The following is a 23,272-nucleotide window of genomic DNA, read 5'->3' as shown; positions in this document are numbered from 1 at the left end:
TTGACATCATTATTTTTCACTGAACATATTTTAAACTAGTTAATTAAATTAGAGCCCATCCTTTGATATCACATCCATTTTGCAGAAATCACCTGTATTTATAAATAGAGAAAAAAGATACACCAGTCACTACTAGTTTTATATAAACTATAACCACTATAAGCACTTTAATGACATTATTGTAAAATATTTTTAAAGGGTTTATTTAAGTAAATTCAGCATGTGATTAATTTAAATGTACAAAAAAGAGTAAGGTATTAATAATGCATGTGGAATTTAATTAAACGCGTTTTGTAAAGGTTTGTGGGGGTCTAAACAAGATATAGTGCTACTACAAATTAGTTATTGCACAGAGTTAAATGATAAATGATCACAGAATTATCATACAAAAAATATCATACTGGTACGTTTTCCCAATAAATAACTGAGTCTTTATACAAACAAGTAGGGATGTGTCACGTGGGGCTAAGGACGAGACAAAGGGGCAGACACACGCAGAGATTAAACAAAAACAAAGGATTTATTAATAAAACAAACTAGGCACATATGGCAAACTAGGCAAACATGGCAACCAAGGCAAAACTAGGCAAACATGGCAAAACAAAGAGCTAGCGTAACAAGAGCTAGAAACATGGCTAGTAACAAGAGCTAGAAACATGACATAACATGACATAACAAGAGCCAAAATAGTTCCCAAAGTCTACTCTCCAGCTCTCCTCCTAATAGAGGGCAGCTGGAGCTAATTAGTCCAGGGGAACCAATCATGAGCTGGGGTGTGGCAGAGGACTGAATGTGCTCATGGAGAGGGGGGCGTGGCTCATAGGAACACAGTGTTACAGCATGTAACGATTCACCACAAGACAGTTTGACATGTAAAATTTATCGATATTCACTTTAAACCGCAGAAAGCACTGGCGCTATACACCTCGCCTGGTTGACGTCACTGGCGCTCTACACCTGGTTGCCAAATTCGGGGATTTTTAGCCAAAATGGGCTTAATTCAAAATTTTTTGCATAGTTTGTACCTACCTCAGAAATAAAAGGGCATGAATTATTTAGATAAATAAAAGATAAGCACAAATACAGTATTTTATTTTATTTTATAAGAGAAATAATAAAAGGAAATAATTACTATTGTCATCATTTGTCATCAATTTCAGTTTAAAAAATCAGGAAAAAATTGTATCGTGAACCCAGTATCGTGAATCGCATCGCATTGCATCATGGGTAGAGTGTATCGTTACATCCCTACAAATAACAGGATAATGAAAATAGATATATTTAAAAGTTATAAAAATATACATAGAGCAAGGTTAATATGAAGTAAGAATAAGATTCTATGTTGAAAACAGATGTTTTTCAGAAACAAATATTATATTAGACTGCTTATACACTAGTGCTGACATTATGCATTTTTATTCAGTTTTTGCATCATGTACTTACCTTGTAGTCTCTTTTACTTCTCTTTTGAGTAGCATACTTCTTAATCTGGATACACACTGAAACCCACCTTTACTACCAACTCTTTAACCCTGGTTTAGTGCTGGCAGTGCAGTAAGACTATTTCACCAGTCATCCTGTATTACTGCAAGTGTGTAAAGGAAGTTTATTTTCCATGAGGTATCAGAAGGTTTGAGAGTGTACCTGAGAGTGTGCTCTGTTCTGCCTTCTACAACCAAACTCCTCCTTCTTAACACTATGAAAGCAGGCTTGTTTAACGTGAGCCTTGTGTTTACATCCAGCTTGTATAGAAACAAAGTGTTCACAATATGTAGAATAAAAAATTATCTTATCTAGAAAACCTTTCCAATATCCAAGCAAGGGGCATTAGATAGATAGACAGATAGATAGATGGATGGATGGATTGATATATATACTGTATATATGACATGACATATGATAGATAGATAGATAGATAGATAGATAGATAGATAGATAGATAGATGGATAGATGGATAGATGGATGGATGGATGGATGGATGGATGGATGGATGGATGGATATATATACTGTATATATGACATGACATATGATAGATAGATAGATAGATAGATAGATAGATAGATAGATAGATAGATAGATAGATAGATAGATAGATAGATAGATAGATGGATGGATGGATGGATGGATGGATGGATGGATGGATGGATGGATGGATGGTTGGGTGGGTGGGTGGGTGGGTGGATGGGTGGATGGATGGATTAATAATAAGATAAATTGCTCAGAATGTATACCGTCATAGTAATGTATATCGCTTTTGATAAAGGCTTCTGCTAAATACCGAAACTGTAAATCTAACAGAACGGTTAACATTTATATTTCGGTAAAATGTAGTTCCTTAAAGCGGCCACTAGATGGGAGTGTTGGCTGTATTATGGCTGTGAAACACTGAGACTATTGTTTTGTGTCACAGTACTACAGTTCTGACCATGCTTGACCATTTTTCAATTGCAGGATTATATCAAAGCTTTTAAATCGGTGTAGCAGTAAGTAACTTCCAGTTGTTCCATAACAACCTAAAATCATGACAAGCTGAGACTTTAAAAGATGTATTTATCCTTGAACAATCCCACACAGAAATGCAATATACGACGTATACACTGATCAGCCATAACATTATGACCACCTCCTTGTTTCTACACTCACTGTCCATTTTACCAGCTCCACTTATTATATAGAAGCACTTTGTAGTTCTACAATAACTGACTGTAGACCATCTGTTTCTCTGCATGCTTTGTTAGCCCCCTTTCACCCTGTTCTTCATTGGTTAGGACCCCCACGGAGCAGGTATTATTTAGGTGGTGGATCAGAGGAAGGGCAAAAAAAGACGACATGGAGAGCATGGAGAGGAAAAGAAATGACTGGATTACAATATAGGACCAGTTGAGAGGAGGAGAGAGGGCAGGAGAAAAGAAGATGGGTTGAGAGGAAAGCAGAACAGAGTTTACTTTTAAGTAAATAAAAACAACACCAGCAAGGTTGTAAAAGACAGTAAACACAAAGCACCTTTATATTAGAGATAATCAGCAAGCACATTTATTTTACAGACTCATATTTGCCGTGTCAACAATTAAGATTTACAAGTTACAAGATTTCCAAATCAAACTATACAGGTTCACATTTTATTTTACAGTATTAATTATATTGTATATAAAAGATTATTTATGATTATTTTCACATTTTAAACCTGTTGCTATATTGAACACATAACGAAAAACAGATACTAAATTCTAGACCATTTCAGATTATATCAATTTAGTAATTTCAAATGCACAACACTTCAATGATCCGTGTATCTATTTTAGACAAAACAATATACAACACTATTATTTAAATAAAAAAAGTTATTACCCCCTGGTTGACCCACCCACAGCAGCAAACACTTCGATTACAAGAGATTAGTCTTTCATATGGACATGGGAATATTTGTAATTGCCCCCAGCTACTAAACCTTTCATACAAGCTTTATATAATATAAAACCTGTGGCTTTTGAATCCTACACCTTCAAGAAAAGCAACTGTTTTGATAGGATGATCAAAATACAAATCTGCTAGTCTGTACTAGCCTGCTAGTACACAGACAGCAGTCTTACTGCTACTACATTTCTGTCTATACTGTACTGTACTATCACTATGCTTACAGATGAAACGTAAAGAAAAACAAATGTTGCACAAGAAGAATAGAAGATAAATGATTTAATGTGTTAAAATTAATAAACAAGGAAAAATTGCACAATAAAAATTAGACGATCTGTATTCTAAGCTTATTTCGACTGTTTAACTGTAGGAAAATTGGTGCTTGGTGGCATGGCAGTCATAAAGTGGCTAATGGAATTTTTTAGTATGCCATAATGGTCAAAGTCAGGCATAAATTATAAATTCTGCGGGTTTGAATCCCAGGCTGGGCTCACAAACACACAAGGCACGTGATGTTACATAAACCAATCATTGGGTGGGGACACGTAGCCCGGATAAACAGGACAAATGCGTCAGGAGTAGGGATGTAACGATCGACTCACGTGTAACCATTCAAATGGGTTGACATGTATAATGAATCGATATTCACTTTAAACAGCAGAGGGCGCTGACGCTATTCACCTCGCCTGGTTGACGTCACTACAGGGTTGCCAGGTTGGGAATTTATGTGAGGATACTTTATTTGTATTATTCAGGGATCTTCAAAAAGTTTCAGCACTTTTATATGTTGGTTATAAGCGGTGAGGGTGCAGTAGGAGGAGTAATCGGTTGTGTCTGAGAGACGCCTATAGTCCGGATTTAGCTCCATCTGATTTCCACCTTTTGGACGCTTTATGGGGAAGAAGATTTTCATGTGATGATGATGATGATGTGAACGCAGCGGTGCATCATATGCTGATGGCATTAAAAAGCTGGTACGATGCTGGGAAAAATGCATCGGAAGGTGACGATGTAGAAAAGTGATGTTATTTGTAAAGTGCAGAAACTTTCTGAAGAACCCTCGTATGTACTGAACTAAACGAAAAAAGACCACAGAGCAGTTTTACAACAGTAATACAACGAACATCAAATGACAGCAAAGACTGGATGGGCTAATAAATGTATAAATGTAAAGTTGCATCATGCTTCCTCTCCACTAATGCCGACCCCCGCTCTGATTGAGGAGAACGAAGCCAACCCACGCCCAGCCGGCAGGCAGACCTGAGACTCGATACGACGTATTTAAGATCCCAGCTCTGGTGTGCTAGTGCGTGTTTTTACCGCTGCGCCACCTGAGCGGCATTTAATACATGTAAAGTTAAAAGAATCAGACGGACATTGATATCTGACAAAACGGTTCCAAAACTTTACACCATTACATCGCTGTCTAATATTAAGGCTCCTGGTTGAGACGAGTTTAAAGTGCAGTGCTCCCACAGTGACAGATTAGTGCTGTACAGCATGACACACAAAGCTTAAAGTTACATGCTTGGACTTTCTAAGAATACATCTACTACAGTTACACAAATATTAGATACACAGATGAGCCAAAACATTAGGACCACTTGCTGACTGACCCAGACATCTGAAGGAGTCAGTGGTTTCTGGTACCAGGACATACTCCAACTGGTCTCCTACTATCACTCTCCTTTGGGGACAGTGGTAGCCTAGTGGGTAAGGCTATCAACTGAAAGGTTTAGAGTTCGAACCCCAGCTCTGCCATGCAGCCACTGTTGAGCCCTTGAGCAAGGCCCTTAACTCCCCCCTCTTCATTGTACTATACACCTTTATACAGCGATAAGGCATAACATTATGACCACCTTCCTAATATTGTGTTGGTCCCCCTTTTGCTGCCCCATACACACCAAACTGTGATGCCCCGTGTATTCTGACACCTTTCTATCAGAACCAGCATTAACTTCTGCAGCAGTTTGAGCTACAGTAGCTCGTCTGTTGGATCGGACCATTGATGAGCCTTGGCCGTCCATGACCCTGTCGCCGGTTTACCACTGTTCCTTCCTTGGACCACTTTTGATAGATACTGACCACTGCAGACCGGGACACACCCCACAAGAGCTGCAGTTTTGGAGATGCTCTGACCCAGTCGTCTAGCCATCACAATTTGGCCCTCGTCAAACTCGCTCAGATCCTCACGCTCGCCCATTTTTCCTGCTTCTAACATCAACTTTGAGGATAAAATGTTCACTTGCTGCCTGATATACCCCCCCCCCCCCCCCACACACACACACTAACAGGTGACGTGATGAAGAGATGATCAGTGTTATTCACTTCACCTGTCAGTGGTCATAATGTTATGCCTAGCGATGTATGTACTGTATATATGACAAATAAAGACATTCTATTCTATTCTTCAGTGCATCCTGGTGCCATCTTCTCTGGCCCACTCATCCACATGATTCTGGAGAACACAGGATTCATTAGACCAGTCAACTGTAGGTGCTTTCAATGGTGAACAGAAGTTAGCATGGGCATTCTGACTCCACTAACCAGAAGGATGTGAAGGATACAAAAATCAGCAATTTATGCCACAATAGCTCTGCTGTAGCAGATGCCAAAATCTTCATGTCCTCTGGCATCATGAGTCCTGGCAGCCCAGCAACCTGTTGGCGGTTTGTGGCTTTGTAGCTCTCAACGGGTGCCTGTGGTCATTCCATACAGTTTCAAAGCTGCCTCAGCTTAACCATTATCAAAGTCACACAGGTCTTTATCCCTGCCATGCATATTTTTTTTTGGAGGGGGGGGGTGGTCCTTATGTTTTGGCTAATCAGTATATAACAGTGGGGTTCCTCTACATGTCCACTCTGTAGACATAAAGGTAAACCATTTTCAACCTCACACAGTACTCAGGCCAGCTGGTACTCAAGGAAGAAAATTACTAAAGCATGTTTATCACACCTGGGCTCAACTCTTAACAAATATACGTAGGTTCTTCAACAACAAACAATAACAATAAAATACATACAACATTATAGATCCACAAGTACTGAACCTCATAGTGGTGGTGAATTGTGTATTAAGCTCTTTGTTAGTGTTATAGTGACTATTGATTTCACAGCCTTATTCAACTAATCCTTCATATATCAGTATAAATGTAGTTTTAAACATTTAGACCAAGACCTAAACTAGATTTGATCTGTTTTCTGAACAAGATCTCACATGGTCCACAGATCTCACATATTATGAAAGCAGGAACAAAAAAAAGGAAACACAGCTTTGTGGTTCTAGTGGCTTTCAATCACCACCGGTTCATAAACACCAGCAGAAACCCTGAAAAATACATCAACAATGTCAATCATTATTTTTTAATTTGTACTTTTTGTAAATTTACAAACTGTCAAGCAATAAACTGATTAAATGATTCTGTGTATCATCTATTACAATGTTCTACATACAATTACAATCAGTAATATTATGTAGGAGTTGAATATTTATGAGTGGCACTGTGGGTAGCGCTGTCGCCTCACAGCAAGTAGGTCCTGGGTTCGATCCCCAGGTGGGGCGGTCCAGGTCCTTTCTGTGCGGAGTTTGCATGTTCTCCCCGTGTCTGCGTGGGTTTTCTCCGGGTGCTCCGGTTTCCTCCCACAGTCATTCAAAAACATGCATTCAGGTTAATTAGAGACACTGAATTGCCCTATAGGTGAGTGTGTGTGTGTGTATGTGTGTCTGCTCTGCGATGCCCCCCGACCCTAATTACATAAGCGGTTAAGAAAGTGAGTGAGTGAGTGAATGAATAATTATGACATGGTAGTATTTCAAATTTCCTGCTACTCTTACACAGCTGGGTTGTGACCCTTGGGTGGGTCGCGAGGCAAAAAAATGGGTCGGAAAAAAAAATCGCATGAAAAAAAGGGGCAGTTATAGCCTAGTGGTTAAGGTTTGTTTAGTTATGATTTTTAACGTCATGTTTTACACCCTTCGGTTCCATCCACGACAGAAACGGTAGTTACTCGTTACAAAAGATTCATCAGTTCACAAGGTTATAATCGAACACAGTCATGGACAATTTAGTATCTTCAATTCACCTCACTTGCACGTCCTTGTACTGTGGGAGAAAACCGGAGCACCTGGAGTAAACCCACACAGACACAGGGAGAACATGCAAACCCCACACAGAAAGGACCCGGACTGGTCCACCTGGGGATCAAACCCAGGAACTTCTTGCTGTGAGGTGACAGTGCTACCCACTGAGCCACCGTGCCGCCAAATTATATATCTGTACTTTAAATATAAAATCACACAGTAGTGATAATTGGATCACAGAAATAACAGTAAGTTATTCCATCACTGATACTGTATAATAAAACAAAGACTACTTTTTACATGTGTAGTAATTAGGGCTGTCGAAGTTAACGCGATAATAACGCATTAACGCGATTTCAATTTAACGCGATTAAAAATAATAGTGCCTTATCCCACCTAAAGCACCGCTGATCTACAATGTTTGCTGATGGAGAAATTCTAAACTACAATCTGACATTTACTGCCTAGTATGTGAGTGAATAAAACTCCCTTACAGTTTTCTCTTGTCCCAGCAGTTTTTAACATCAGTACATTTAGCATAAAATGTGTTCACCATTTTAATTGTAACATTTCACATAAAAATCCTTGTTTTCTATAACATTTACACAGATTTTTTTTAATGCGATTAATCGCGATTAACTATATGAAATTCTGAGATTAATCGCGATTAAAAAATTTAATCGTTCGACAGCCCTAGTAGTAATGTAGAACTAATGTAGAAATGTGAGTGTCTACAGACGTTTGCTCTTCAACTCTATGCAACTTTCAGGTTTAAACATTACACTTTATTTATTTATTTAATTCAGTATTACTGGCTTACTTGTTTCCCAGCAGAATTCCACTTAATGCAGTAGTTCCGTCTCTACTGACAAACAGTCGTAGATTGCTGTCTAAAGGAGGAACAACAATGGCAGGTCAATACAAGCTAGAACAGACCAATACGGAGCTGAGAAAAAAAAGACAGAAAAACAGGGTCTGTTTGAAAACATAGTTATCCGTCTACATAGACGCATTTTACGTCATCCTACACTCCCAAGAAGAGGGCGTGTCTACATTTTCAGATCCCTTAAAATGCTCCTACTGAGGCGCCTTAATTCTGAGTGATGATCTGACTGAATAACGAGGGAGCGTCCGACGCTTCCTCAGCGCTGAAGGCAATCCCAGCATTCAGTGCGGCACGACTTTTCTCACAATTAACGACAAACATGCTGGACAAATGCGGCGCAACCAACAGAGTTCTTTTAACATGTAAATAAATTCTCATTGATGTTTAATTTGTATAAAGGTGTAATTATACAAGTGTCGTTTATTTGTAAATTCGAGCTCGTCAGGGACAGTTTTAACCGTTTTCGGTACACGGAGGGAGACGTTAGCTGGTGTGCCAGCGGGTTGTGCCCTGAGGCTAACTGTGTTAGCTTATTAAGCTAAAACTGCAGTGATGAAATAATCTGCCTTGTGAGCTCCATGTCTTATTAGATCCTCTCTACTGAGGCAGCTCACTAGGTTTTCACACAGACCCTCAATGTTCTTCATCAGTACTGAAAACTGCTGCCTACCTTCATTGTTACTGGTGTCAGCGAAGTCCTGACTCTGAACGATCTTCTCCACTATGTCGTCAGCATCAATGCGCGTGTCGTTAACCCAGGTGGGGTGGTTCTCCACAGAATTCTGCACCCTCCTGGAGCACAAGCATGAGAAAAGGAAAGGCTCACCAATCTTTAATAACTTTATTAAACACAGTGTGAAGTGAGAGGAGTTTGGATGGAATATGAATACCGCAGAGGTCTGTTACAGGCCAGAACAGGCAGTGGAGGTCTCTGAGGTCTCTCCGGGCGACTGTCATTTTCCGAGGGTATGTCTGCACTTACACTGCTCCCTGTGGAGGTGTTTCTGCAATGGGTCAGATCCGAAAGACTGGAGGAGCAGGAGTATTCAGTGCTGTAGCCTACACACGACAAACAGTACATTTTAAATACCTGCTGCTTGTAGGTATGCAACTACACTGATCAGCCATAACATTAAAACCACCTCCTGCTTTCTACACACACTGTTCATTTTATCAGCTCCACTTACCATATAGAAGCACTTTGTAGTTCTACAATTACTGACTGTAGTCCATCTGTTTCTCTGCATGCTTTGTTAGCCCTCTTTCATGCTGTTCTTCAATGGTCAGGACCCCCACAGGACCACCACAGAGCAGGTATTATTTAGGTGGTGGATGATTCTCAGCACTGCAGTGACACTGACATAGTGGTGGTGTGTTAGTGTGTGTTGTGCTGGTATGAGTGGATCAGACACAGCAGCGCTGCTGGAGTTTTTAAATACCGTGTCCACTCACTGTCCACTCTATTAGACACTCTTACCTAGTCGGTCCACCTTGTAGATGTAAAGTCAGAAACGATCGTTCATCTATTGCTGCTGTTTGAGTCGGTCATCTTCTAGACCTTCATCAGTGGTCACAGGACGCTGCCCACGGGGCGCTGTTGGCTGGATATTTTTGGTTGGACTATTCCCAGTCCAGCAGTGACAGTGAGGTGTTTAAAAACTCCAGCAGCGCTGCTGTGTCTGATCCACTCATACCAGCACAACACACACTAACACACCACCACCATGTCAGTGTCACTGCAGTGCTGAGAATGATCCACCACCTAAATAATACCTGCTCTGTGGTGGTCCTGTGGGGGTCCTGACCATTGAAGAACAGGGTGAAAGGGGCTAACAAAGCATGTAGAGAAACAAATGGACTACAGTCAGTAATTGTAGAACTACAAAGTGCTTCTATATGGTAAGTGGATCTGATAAAATGGACAGTAAGTGTAGAAACAAGGAGGTGGTCATAATGTTATGCCTGATCGGTGTACATTGAGTTTTCAATGGATTAATCTTGTTGCAAAACAACGTTGGGGCTCACAGACTAGTAGTAGTTTTAAGATCAGTATTATTATGTAGGAGTTGATAACTATAGAACAATTGTGGGCTACTCAAAAACTGGGTTTTTTAAACATTTTAAAAATGTTCTCAAACACCCCCTTGTGGAGGCTCTACGTTACACCTTGTAATCCACAGTGGAAGCAGAACTGATAAAGATAAAATACTTAATTTAAAGCTAATTAAAATTAAATCCATGCTGCTTGTAAGTATGCAACTACATAGTGCCCAGGTAGCGCAGAGATTCTGAACTCTGCTGTTCAAAACTTGGGTGTTGCCACCGGTCGGCTGGGTGCCATTTAGCGGTCATAATTGTAAGTGCTTGCAGGGAGGGATGGCTGGGCTATGTGGGCGGGGTCTTCAAACGCTGTGTAAGGACCCTGATTAGCAGATAGAGAGGCGCCTGTGCAGGATGCATGGGTCATTATCAAGTGGAGAAAATATAGGACAACGGTGACATTGCCAAAAACAGGACGTCCCTGTAAAATTGATGAAAAGACAAGAAGAAAACTGGTCAGGGAGGCTACCAAGAGGCCTACAGCAACATTAAAGGAGTTGCAGGAATTTCTGGCACGTACTGGCTGTGTACTACATATGACAACAATATCCCGTATTCTTCAAATGTCTGGGCTATGGGGTAGGGTGGCAAGACAGAAGCCTCTTCTTATGAAGAAAAACGCATTTGAACTCTCCTAAAAGCATGTGGGAAAATGTGTTATGGTCTGATGAAACCAAGGTTGAACTTTTCGGCCATAATTTCAAAAGGTATGTTTGGTGCAAAAACAACACTGCACGTCACCAAAAGAACACCATACCCACAGTGAAGCATGGTGGTGGCAGCATCATGCTGTGGGGCTGTTTTTCTTCAGCTGGTACTGGGGCCTTAGTCAAGGTGGAGGGAATTATGAACAGTTCCAAATACCAGTCGATGTTGGCACAAAACCTTCAGGTTTCTGCTAGAAAGCTGAAGATGAAGAGGAACTTTCAGCATGACATTTTTCAGCATGACAACGACCCAAAGCATACATCCAAATCAACCAAAAAAATGGATTCACCAGAAGAAGATTTAAGTTTTGGAATGACCCAGCCAGAGCCCAGATCTGAATCCGATTGAAAATCTGTGGGGTGATCTGAAGAGGGCTGTACACAGGAGATGCCCCCCCGCAATCTGACAGATTTGGAGCGTTTTTGCAAGGAAGAGTGGGCAAATATTGCTAAGTCAAGATGTGCCATGCTGATAGGCCCCTACCCAAAAAGACTGAGTGCTGTAATAACATCAAAAGGTGCTTCAACAAAGTATTAGTTTAAGGGTGTGCACACTTATGCAACCACATTATTTTATTTTTTTATTTTTTACTTCTTCCCCCTAAAGATTTCAGTTTGTTTTTCAATTGAGATGTACAGGTCATAGGTCACATTAAAGGTGGTAAAAGTTCCGAAATGATTTATCTTGGTCTCATTTTTTTACATCACTAAACCTGGCATTTTAACAGGGGTGTGTACACTTTTTATATCCACTGTACATACTGTATATACACACACACACACACACACACACACCTGACAGCTTGCTCTGTTGACTAGCATAGCTGGAGTTTCGGGAATGACCAATGTGGAAGGATTCATCCAGGCTGGCCCGACTCTGACTCCCCTCTTCGGATAAACCTGAACATATCAAAAACATAAGAAGGTCGTGAAAACAACGACGACATTTTTGAATAAAGGTTAAAAGTAGAAATGAGTATGGGCAGAGCTCATGTTTTATTGAAACTAAACACGCACAAAACTCACAGAATAGCTAAAATCCAAATGTAACAAAACTAGTGCCAGTTGCCCATTTTATCAGCTCCACTTACCATATAGAAGCACTTTGTAGTTCTACAATTACTGACTGTGGTCCATCTGTTTCTCTACATACTTTGTTAGCCCCCTTTCATGCTGTTCTTCAATGATCAGGACCCCCACAGGACCACCACAGAGCAGGTATTATTTAGGTGGTGGATCATTCTCAGCACTGCAGTGACACTGACATGGTGGTGGTGTGTTAGTGTGTGTTGTGCTGGTATGAGTGGATCAGACACAGCAGCGCTGATGGAGTTTTTAAATACCATGTCCACTCACTGTCCACTCTATCAGACACTCCTACCTAGTTGGTCCACCTTGTAGATGTAAAGTCAGAGACGATCGCTCATCTATTGCTGCTGTTTGAGTCGGTCATCTTCTAGACATTTTTCGTTGGTGGACTATTCTCAGTCCAGCAGTGACAGTGAGGTGTTTAAAAACTCCAGCAGCGCTGCTGTGTCTGATCCACTCATACCAGCACAACACACACTAACACACCACCACCATGTCAGTGTCACTGCAGTGCTGAGAATGATCCACCACCTAAATAATACCTGCTCTGTGGTGGTCCTGTGGGGGTCCTGACTATTGAAGAAAAGCATGTAGAGAAACAGATGGACTACAGTCAGTAATTGTAGAACTACAAAGTGCTTCTATATGGTAAGTGGAGCTGATAAAATGGACAGTGAGTGTAGAAACAATGAGGTGGTTTTAATGTTATGGCTGATCAGTGTATGTCCTTGGTGTCCTCTACATAAAAATGTGAAACTTGAATATAAAAAAGGAAATACTGACACATACCTAAACTGAGAATAGAGGGTCTTGGTCTGGTCAGTTGTACACCAGAACTCTCAGTTGTGCCCTCTCCCTTCCGTTCTAATTGCAGAGAGGGCTCTCGGCCTGGCACCGAGATAGATTTGCCAGTACTAGTAGGACTTGGGACAGAGGAAAACAGATTTTTAAAAATTAGCACTTGCGAATCAGATATAAGCCAACTGTGGCAATAAACATTTATAGCACGTGTCAAACTCAAATCCGGCCCGCTACGTCATTTTATGTGGCCCGTGAGAGCTTCAAAGACGTCCGATTGTCCTAAAATACACTGTACAATCGTACATAAACTGCATCTCCCTTAATGCATGCCAATTTTGTGACCCGCAAAGTGACTGTGTCCCGCCACTAGATGGCGGTGTTTCCACATCAGCGTTTAACTGAGGCATTTTTCCAACAAGTGATGTTGAAAAATATTTACAAATAATCCCAAAATGTACAAGAAAAAAAAAATTGAAGCAGAGGGAAGGTAATTAAATGAAAGATGGGAACGTAAATACAAGTTTGTGCTTCAGGAAGAGAAACCGGTACGTCTCTTGTGTTATCAGGCCATGTCTGTGGTAAAGGAGGACAATATAAACATTATAAATATACAGTATAAATTCGGCATTTTTACACCAAACACAGAATTTAGCCTCCAAGAAAAACAACAAATTGTCCAAGACTTAAGGGGCAGACACAGCAGGATACGTTACAATCGGCCCTTTGAGAGCCACCATAATGCAGATGTGGCCCTTGGTGAAAATGAGTTGGACACCCCTGCTTTATAGTAAGTAATCTTTATAGAACTGTCATGATTAATATGGATTCATACTGCACTTTAACTTCTTACGAAATGTGGTTAACAAATATTAAAGTATTGGTAAAATTTGTAGTTTACTCACGTTTTAAAACATGGGTCTGCAGATAAAAGTGTCATTCCAATAGTAACCTTAAAAAATGTACAATTAATATTAAAATCTCACAAAGGGTGTAGTCAAATATTAAATAATAATCAGGTTTATGCGGAGAGACACACCCTAAGGGCACCCTCTCCCATCTCTGTGTAAGCGCCTCCAATCAGCCGGCAGAGAACGTAATCGCATTCTGACAGAGAGAGACCCACATCCGGTTCTTTGTCCCACCCCCCACATGAGCAACCGGCCAATCGTTGCTCATATAGCCACTCAGCTTCGAACCGGTAAAGCAAGGCTGGATTTGATACCACGCTCTCAGAATCCAGCCCTGGTTGCAGCGCGTTTCTTTTTACCGCTGCGCCACCTGAGCGGCATATCATTGTAATTTAACAGTAACTATACAGCCGAGGGAACGAAGTGAAGTTCTGTAAACATACCTTTAGGATGGAGTTGTCTTGTCGAGTGTACTTGGTGTTGTAGCCCTCGAGCAGACAGCAGCGTGCGGTGGAGCCTGAGCCGGCAAACTCCGCCAGGTTCAGATCAGCGAAACCCAGCTAAGAGGAATACAGGTAAGTTTTACCTTACGCTTCATATAAAGTCCAATATTTATTTCTAATACATGCTCAACATGTTTGTTTGTTTATTAGGATTTTAACATCATGTTTTACACTCTTGGTTACATTCACGACAGGACAGGTAGTTACTGGTTAACACAAGATTTATCAGTTCGAGTTTTTAATGTCAAACACAGTCATGGACAGTTTTGTATCTCTAATTCACCTCACTTGCATGTCTTTGGACTGTGGGAGGAATTCGGAGCTCCCGGAGGAAACCCACGCTGACTACAATATACAGTGTATCACAAAAGTGAGTACACCCCTCACATTTCTGCAAATATTTTATTATATCTTTTCATGGGACAACACTATAGAAATGAAACTTGGATATAACTTAGAGTAGTCAGTGTACAACTTGTATAGCAGTGTAGATTTACTGTCTTCTGAAAATAACTCAACACACAGCCATTAATGTCTAAATGGCTGGCAACATAAGTGAGTACACCCCACAGTGAACATGTCCAAATTGTGCCTAAAGTGTCAATATTTTGTGTGACCACCATTATTATCACTGCCTTAACCCTCCTGGGCATGGAATTCACCAGAGCTGCACAGGTTGCTACTGGAATCCTCTTCCACTCCTCCATGATGACATCACGGAGCTGGTGGATGTTAGACACCTTAAACTCCTCCAACTTCCACTTGAGGATGCGCCACAGGTGCTCAATTGGGTTTAGTCCATCACCTTTACCTTCAGCTTCCTCAGCAAGGCAGTTGTCATCTTGGAGGTTGTGTTTGGGGTCGTTATCCTGTTGGAAAACTGCCATGAGGCCCAGTTTTCGAAGGGAGGGGATCATGCTCTGTTTCAGAATGTCACAGTACATGTTGGAATTCATGTTTCCCTCAATGAACTGCAGCTCCCCAGTGCCAGCAACACTCATGCAGCCCAAGACCATGATGCTACCACCACCATGCTTGACTGTAGGCAAGATACAGTTGTCTTGGTACTTCTCACCAGGGCGCCGCCACACATGCTGGACACCATTTGAGCCAAACAAGTTTATCTTGGTCTCGTCAGACCACAGGGCATTCCAGTAATTCATGTTCTTGGACAGCTTGTCTTCAGCAAACTGTTTGCTGGCTTTCTTGTGCGTCAGCTTCCTTCTGGGATGACGACCATGCAGACCGAGTTGATGCAGTGTGTGGCGTATGGTCTGAGCACTGACAGGCTGACCTCCCACGTCTTCAACCTCTGCAGCAATGCTGGCAGCACTCATGTGTCTATTTTTTAAAGCCAACCTCTGGATATGACGCCGAACACGTGGACTCGACTTCTTTGGTCGACCCTGGCGAAGCCTGTTCCGAGTGGAACCTGTCCTGGAAAACCGCTGTATGACCTTGGCCACCATGCTGTAGCTCAGTTTCAGGGTGTTAGCAATCTTCTTATAGCCCAGGCCATCTTTGTGGAGAGCAACAATTATATTTCTCACATCCTCAGAGAGTTCTTTGCCATGAGGTGCCATGTTGAATATCCAGTGGCCAGTATGAGAGAATTGTACCCAAAACACCAAATTTAACAGCCCTGCTCCCCATTTACACCTGGGACCTTGACACATGACACCAGGGAGGGACAACAACACATTTGGGCACAATTTGGACATGTTCACTGTGGGGTGTACTCACTTATGTTGCCAGCTATTTAGACATTAATGGCTGTGTGTTGAGTTATTTTCAGAAGACAGTAAATCTACACTGCTATACAAGCTGTACACTGACTACTCTAAGTTATATCCAAGTTTCATGTCTATAGTGTTGTCCCATGAAAAGATATAATGAAATATTTGCAGAAATGTGAGGGGTGTACTCATTCTCGTGATACACTGTATATATAAACTCCAGACCAAAAGGACCTTCTTGCTGTGAGGCGACAGTGCTACGCACCGAGCTGCCACACAAAACTACGACAGATTTTTCCAGACCCATCAACTCCTGCAAGATCTCATTCCATGACTGGCTGTTACTGCACTATATACCAACTTTATTTTTCAAGCATTGTAAAGTCTTACACAGCTGCAGTCCTAACATTACAGAATGTCCCAGTTTTGTGCACTGTGATGTAGTGACACTCTGTCCGAAGTATTTTCAAGTATCTAGTGTTTAGAGAAATTCTAAGTATAAATGAAAATAGATTAAGTGAAAATATTATTGCTGCTTACCACACAACCTGTCATTGTATAACTACAATGACTATAAAGTCTTATCTTATATATAAATTACTGCAAATATACTTTTGAATCCAGTTAAAATGATCCTGTCTAATCTTAAAAAAATAATTCATTTTAAAGACAAAGCCAAACAAAGACAATGCTATAACACTGTTACAATTCAAAAGGCTCAGTGGTTAAGGTACTGGACTAGTAAACAGAAGGTTGCCGGTTCAAGCCCCGCCACCACCAAGTTGCCACTGTTGGGTCCTTGAGCAAGGCCCTTAACCCTAAATTGCTCATCATGTTTCGCTCATTGTGTAAGTCACTTTGGATAAAAGTGTCTGCTAAATGCTGAAAATGTAAATTTGGAAATTCATTCATTAATTGTCTTTACCCCAAGATGGTGGCGCATTAACACGCAGCGGCCTCTCCGGGTCCTAAAAACGGTGCTATTTTGTAAATGTATTTAGGTTTGCATCTTTGTTCATGATTACTGCATTCATAACCGTATGGGAACCACAACTACTGAAGTTTACCACTGCCAGACACTGTAAAGTTAAGAACACAGCCAAAAACCAACCTGCAAGATGATACCATGTACTAACCCAGTGTTTCCCAACCTTTTTGAGCCACGGCACATATTTCACATTAGAAAAATCACAAGGCACACCACCAAGAAGTTGTACTGCCCTCTAGTGGAAGAGAATGTAATTGTTTTGCCTGTCACTACACACCGCAGTACCAATCAAGTGAAATTGGATAATCTTCCACGGCACACCTGATGATTTCTCGCGGCACACAGTGGTTGGGAAACACTGTACTAACCAACACTTGTCTCTAATCTTGTCTCCCTTCCTGGAGGAACGTTGTTTCGTTTCAATATGTACTTGTATAGAGCTTAAATGACAATAAAGCCTCTCTTGGACTTGAACTCTTGAACTTCATCCTGGTCAGGGTTGCAGTGGGTCTGATTCATTGATATAAAAGTGTACATAAGTATATTAGAATAAGTAAGTATATCAGAAGTATAGGTGCAAAACCATGAAAGTAGGTCAAAACCATTTGGTAACATAACACTTTCCAGATGCTCCGCAGAATCTTTTTGGCAGGGGTCATGTGTCTTTATTTAGGTCTCGTATTCCTCTTATTTCCCGTTCCCATGACAGGATTTTCCTAGAGCCAAGTTTTTTAGGACCACCTGAACAATGAAAGCTAGTAAGAATAGAGATGTAACTGGTATAATAAAGCTCCTCCTGCTAACATTAGTGTAGTTATTATGAAATAATCATTTGAATATTACCCACATTAATCATTCACATCAGTTTTGTACAAAAATAACAATATAGTCAGATCCATGTGTGCAGAATTTACCAAGAAGCCTGACTCCATACTGACACAAAATACTCAATCACTCACTCACTTTCTTAACTGCTTATCCGATTAGGGTTGCAAGGGGGGGAGCTGGAGCAGATCACAGCTTTTCAATGGGCATCGCCTGGGGATCGAACCCCGGACCTTCTTGCTGTGAGGCGACAGTGCTACCCAACGAGCCACCTTGCCGCCCTGACACAAAATAGTTTAACTTTTGTATTGTAATGCTTAATAATGTGTAATGCATGAATAAAGTTCTTCTGTTCTGGTGATTGACAGCATTAATGAAACAATGACTTCTTTGTAATTTATCAGTTAACCGGTTAATCATTGACATTCCCACAATCCATTACAGTTTTCCAAGAAACATGTTCTGACTGCACTGACCGTGCAGCACATTTTTGTCTTTTTGCCAAACATTAAAGAAGGAAAGCTGTATGTGTACCAAGTCTTTACACCCTTTAGTCATATATCCTGTTGACTTATTGTAAGTTCTTCAGGTTGCTGCCATGCGTGGCATTTCTGCTTCCAGCTGCGTTATTTTAAGAAGTTATTCTCCTTAAGAGTTTATATTTAGCTCTGGGAAAATTCACACTTAGCCAAGTAGTGGAGAGAACAAAAGAGAGGTTCCTTTCACTGAATATGAACGCGACATTCCGCACCTTTTAGTACTTCCAGAAATACCTGTGACTAACGTTTGTCCTTGAAAAGCAATAAAGCACCGGCGCTTACATAAAAAGATCATATGACAATAGGTAATACCGGTAAGACAGAATAGTAAACATGTTTACAAGCAATCTTACAAGCAATCTTAAATTATTACACCTATGGACAACGATAACGTTTGGATGTACTCAGAAAGTCGAAGCAACTGTTATAAGAAGGCAGTAGATCGATTCAGCACAAAACCGTTCCTGTGTTTATTTTACCCTGCGTTTCTCAGGAGTGAACAGTGAGTTATAAGTAGTAGGTTACTAAGTAGTAGAAGTGGAATTATTCACTTACCTTTGAGTATGCCTTTCCTCCTTTCAGTTCCTGCAATAAAAAACAGGATACGTCCAGAAGTCAGAAACTGGGAGGTATGAGCAGAGCATAAATGTTGACATTGAACCTTGAATCCTCACCACAGAATGTCCCAGTTTATTTAAACACACCTTAAAATACAGTAAACCCCATATACACCGATCAGCCATAACATTAAAACCACCTCCTTGTTTCTACACTCACTGTCCATTTTATCAGCTCCACTTACCATATAGAAGCACTTTGTAGTTCTACAATTACTGACTGTAGTCCATCTGTTTCTCTGCATGCTTTGTTAGCCCACTTTTATGCTGTTCTTCAATGGTCAGGACCCCCACAGGACCACCACAGAGCAGGTATTATTTAGGTGGTGGATCATTCTCAGCACTGCAGTGACACTGACATGGTGCTGGTGTGTTAGTGTGTGTTGTGCTGGTATGAGTGGATCAGACACAGCAGCGCTGCTGGAGTTTTTAAATACCGTGTCCACTCACGTAGATGGTCCACCTTGTAGACGATCGCTCATCTATTGCTGCTGTTTGAGTCGGTCATCTTCTAGACCTTCATCAATGGTCACAGGACGCTGCCCACGGGGCGCTGTTGGCTGGATATTTTTGCTTGGTGGACTATTCTCAGTCCAGTAGTGACAGTGAGGTGTCTGATCCACTCATACCAGCACAACACACACTAACACACCAGCACCATGTCAGTGTCACTGCAGTGCTGAGAATGATCCACCACCTAAATAATACCTGCTCTGTGGGGGTCCTGGGAAAGTCCTGACCATTGAAGAACAGCATGAAAGGGGGATAACAAAGCATGCAGAGAAACAGATGTACTACAGTCAGTAATTGTAGAGCTACAAAGTGCTTCTATATGGTAAGTGGAGCTGATAAAATGGACAGTGAGTGTAGAAACAAGGAGGTGGGTTTAATGTTATGGCTGATCAGTGTATGATATATACTTGTCACATATTTAAAATTTTGCGAAGCTTACCTTTCTCACAGAGACGCGACAAACGCAGGGATCCAGAATGCCAGTACTGGGGTTGGCACTAATCTTACAGATGAAAGAAAACTTTTTTTCCCAACGGACGGAGTACTCCTGTACCTCTTCCCTACATGACAGAGGAAATGTTAAAAATGTTTTGGTAAAATAGTACATCTGAAGTCAAAGTAAAGTACAAATAAAATAAAAGTTGAAGCCAGTGAGCTGATTCTGGAAAACACAATAGAAGGAAAAAAGTATATTTTTCATCCTGCCAATTTAATACAGAGGTTAGACATTCAAAGTAAGTGTGAACCATTCTCATTTTTAATTCTGCATTTTTATGCATTTTCTCTTTTTCTCCCCCAATCTAGTTGTACCCAATTACCAGTTATATCTCATCTACTGCTGCATACACTTATATAATAATAACAAATCAGAGAAATTAGATTAGATTCCCAAAATCAGCTAACCAAATTGTTAGGTAATCAAAATTTGGTATACAAAAATCTACAACCCCAAATCAGAAAAAGTTGGGACAGAAGCTCTACAATAAGGCATCGACTCAAGGCATCGACTTCTCTGGGCTCGGCGGCATCTAGGATGGACCATCATTCATCAGATGAATCAGCATTCCAGGTCTTTTTTGGAAAAAATGGACGCCGTGTGCTCCGGACCAAAGACGAAAAGGACCATCCAGACTGTTATTAGCTACAAGACCAAAAGCCAGGGTCTGTCATGGTATGGGGGTGTGTCAGTACCAGGGTCTGTCATGGTATGGGGGTGTGTCAGTGCCCTTGGTAAAGGTCATTTACATGTCTGTGATGCAGCATTAATGCAGAAAAGTACATTGAGATCTTAGAGCAACATGTGCTGCCTTCAAGACGTCGTCTTTTATCAGGGACGTCCAGCATTTTTCAACAAGACGATGCAAAACCACCTGCTGCACATGCACACATTACAAAGGCATGGCTGTGGAAGAAGAGGGTACGGGTACTGGACTGGCCTGTCTGCAGTCCTGACCTGTCCCCAACAGAGAATGCGTGGAGAATTTTGAAAGGGAAAAAGGGACGATGACGACCCCAAATGACGAGACGAAATAAAAGCTGAAACACTAAATCACTTGGTCTCCTCGGGGCCAAAACGTCTTTAAGTGTGGTGAACAGGAACGGCAACATTACAAAGTGGTAAATGCTTTACTGTCCCAACTTTTTTTGACATGTGTTGCAGGCCTGAAATGCAGTAATGGATGTTTATTAATAAATGAAATGAAGTTGAGCAGAGAAAACATGAAATATCTCAGGTTCATCCTGTCTGACATCAAATAAAAGTCAAAGTCAATGTAAGAGACTCTCGGGGTTGTATTTATGCACACATCACAAAACTAATGCGCTAATAATTTGATTAAGATCAGGTTCTAGCAGCAGTCTGATTATTTAAATGCTCATGCAAACTGCATACTTTAATAACCTTAACCTTAGGCCAATTACAATTATGAAGAATACAAATAAGATATCAAATAAGTTATTTGACTCATTAATATTGTTCTTATTTCACTTATAGCACTAGAAAGACTATATAAAATAATATTTTACTTAATTTAAGCACACCCAACATCATTTCCACACTTTCTCCCATTAAGTGACAGTGAAGTTCACTGACTGTAAAATGTTCACACTGCTGAGCTCACACTTTATCCTTCACTTCCTGCCATCTTTATCCCATCTGCCTCTGGGCAGGATTAAGAAAACCAGCTGTGTGCAGGCATGCAGGCAAATTTATAAAAAAAAAAATAATAGCACTGTGTCCAAGTTCTCGGCTCTAGACTGCACAGTTCAGCACAGTGCAGCCAAATCTCATTTCATCAACCGTTTCATCCTGGTCAGGGTCATGGCAAGTTCGGTTCCATCCGAAACACTGGACGCAAAGCTGAAATCCCGTAGAAAGAGTGCCAATCCATCTCAGGGCTTTGGTCACCTCTAGACATAGCTATACATGTCTGTGTAGATGCCCCATGAGCTGATTCAAACCCGGATCATCTCAGAACACAGATCGAATTAACTGTAAAACCACATCATTATGATAAAACCTTTAGAGATTTTTAAACACTTTAAATTCTACATTAATAAAGTTCTTTGTGAAGAACTTGAGCCCTATTTTGCTTAGCTGTATAGAAGCACAGAAACAGATCTATTGGAAAGTGAGGGAATGGGTGGAAACATGACAGGCAATATCACATCCCTGCTTTCCTGTTATTCACTGTGTGTGATGAGGGCTGGGACCAGACAGGAACACTACTGACTGTAAAAACAACTGGTTAGCTTTTATATGGACTGTGAGCTTCATGTGCAGGACGGTGTAACTTAAATAAAGTAAATTGCTAATTTTTTAAGGTGAAAATAATTTTAAATCTCTTTAAAAATCTATTTTTATTTATTTATTTACTTTGAAAACGTGTCATTGCCACATGTGCTGTAAGATATTTATAAAACGATGTATGTTACTATCAGCCCGATATAAGTTTAAGTTTAAAATATATATAATTTAAAAATAATAATAAAACTAATCTTTACCTGGAGGAAGATGTGGCAAAATCTCCATCTAGCAGCCGGATCTTACAGAAGAGAACTCCATTCACAAACGGTACAGCAGTGAGTTCCTCCAGGGTGAAAGAAATCTGGAACTTAAACTTCTTTTTCTTAACCAAAAACGCCATGGCGTGTACAGATAATAATAATAATAATAATAATAATAATAATAATAATAATAATAATAATAATAATAATAACTAGGTTAGAACTGGATCACAGCGTGAGTAGAAGTTCTACCGTTATTTTTCTACCTGTGAAGAAACACAACACCACATTAGTAATACTCAGCTAAATGAAGCTCTTGGTCACTAAAACGATAATTAAATAAATAATTGTAAATATTTGTCTCTGTAATTACCCTCTATTATTCCCTGAATGAAAACAAAACCAGAACTTCTGTTGATTTCTGTTGATACTCCCCAACTTCACCAGTTTAACTGCTAAACACAGACTGGTGCTCACATTGTTTACCGACCTAATCTAGAACCTATAACTGAGACAAGATGCAGTAAATTATACACAAAGTATCGCGGTTCTGTTCGC

The 23,272-nt window shown here is 40.6% G+C and overlaps 1 protein-coding gene across 1 annotated transcript; it reads right to left on the bottom strand.

Moving 5' to 3' along the window:
• Nucleotides 1–5,693: 5,693 nt before the first annotated feature.
• eeig1a (estrogen-induced osteoclastogenesis regulator 1a) lies at nt 5,694–22,854 on the bottom strand. Its single transcript, XM_062998258.1, has 11 exons — nt 22,712–22,854; nt 20,148–20,268; nt 19,134–19,163; nt 14,431–14,547; nt 13,982–14,028; nt 13,068–13,201; nt 11,985–12,089; nt 9,273–9,441; nt 9,053–9,174; nt 8,317–8,386; nt 5,694–6,743 (listed from the first exon to the last, which is right to left on the bottom strand). The coding sequence occupies exons 1-11, from the start codon at nt 22,852–22,854 to the stop codon at nt 6,698–6,700; spliced, it is 1,104 nt and encodes a 367-aa protein (XP_062854328.1). The 3' UTR covers nt 5,694–6,697.
• Nucleotides 22,855–23,272: the final 418 nt, after the last annotated feature.

This window comes from Trichomycterus rosablanca, chromosome 7 (assembly GCF_030014385.1).
Source record: "Trichomycterus rosablanca isolate fTriRos1 chromosome 7, fTriRos1.hap1, whole genome shotgun sequence".
Taxonomy (NCBI): Eukaryota; Metazoa; Chordata; class Actinopteri; order Siluriformes; family Trichomycteridae; genus Trichomycterus; species Trichomycterus rosablanca.
Note: the sequence above shows the minus strand (reverse complement) of the source record. Positions and strands in the feature narration are given on the sequence as shown.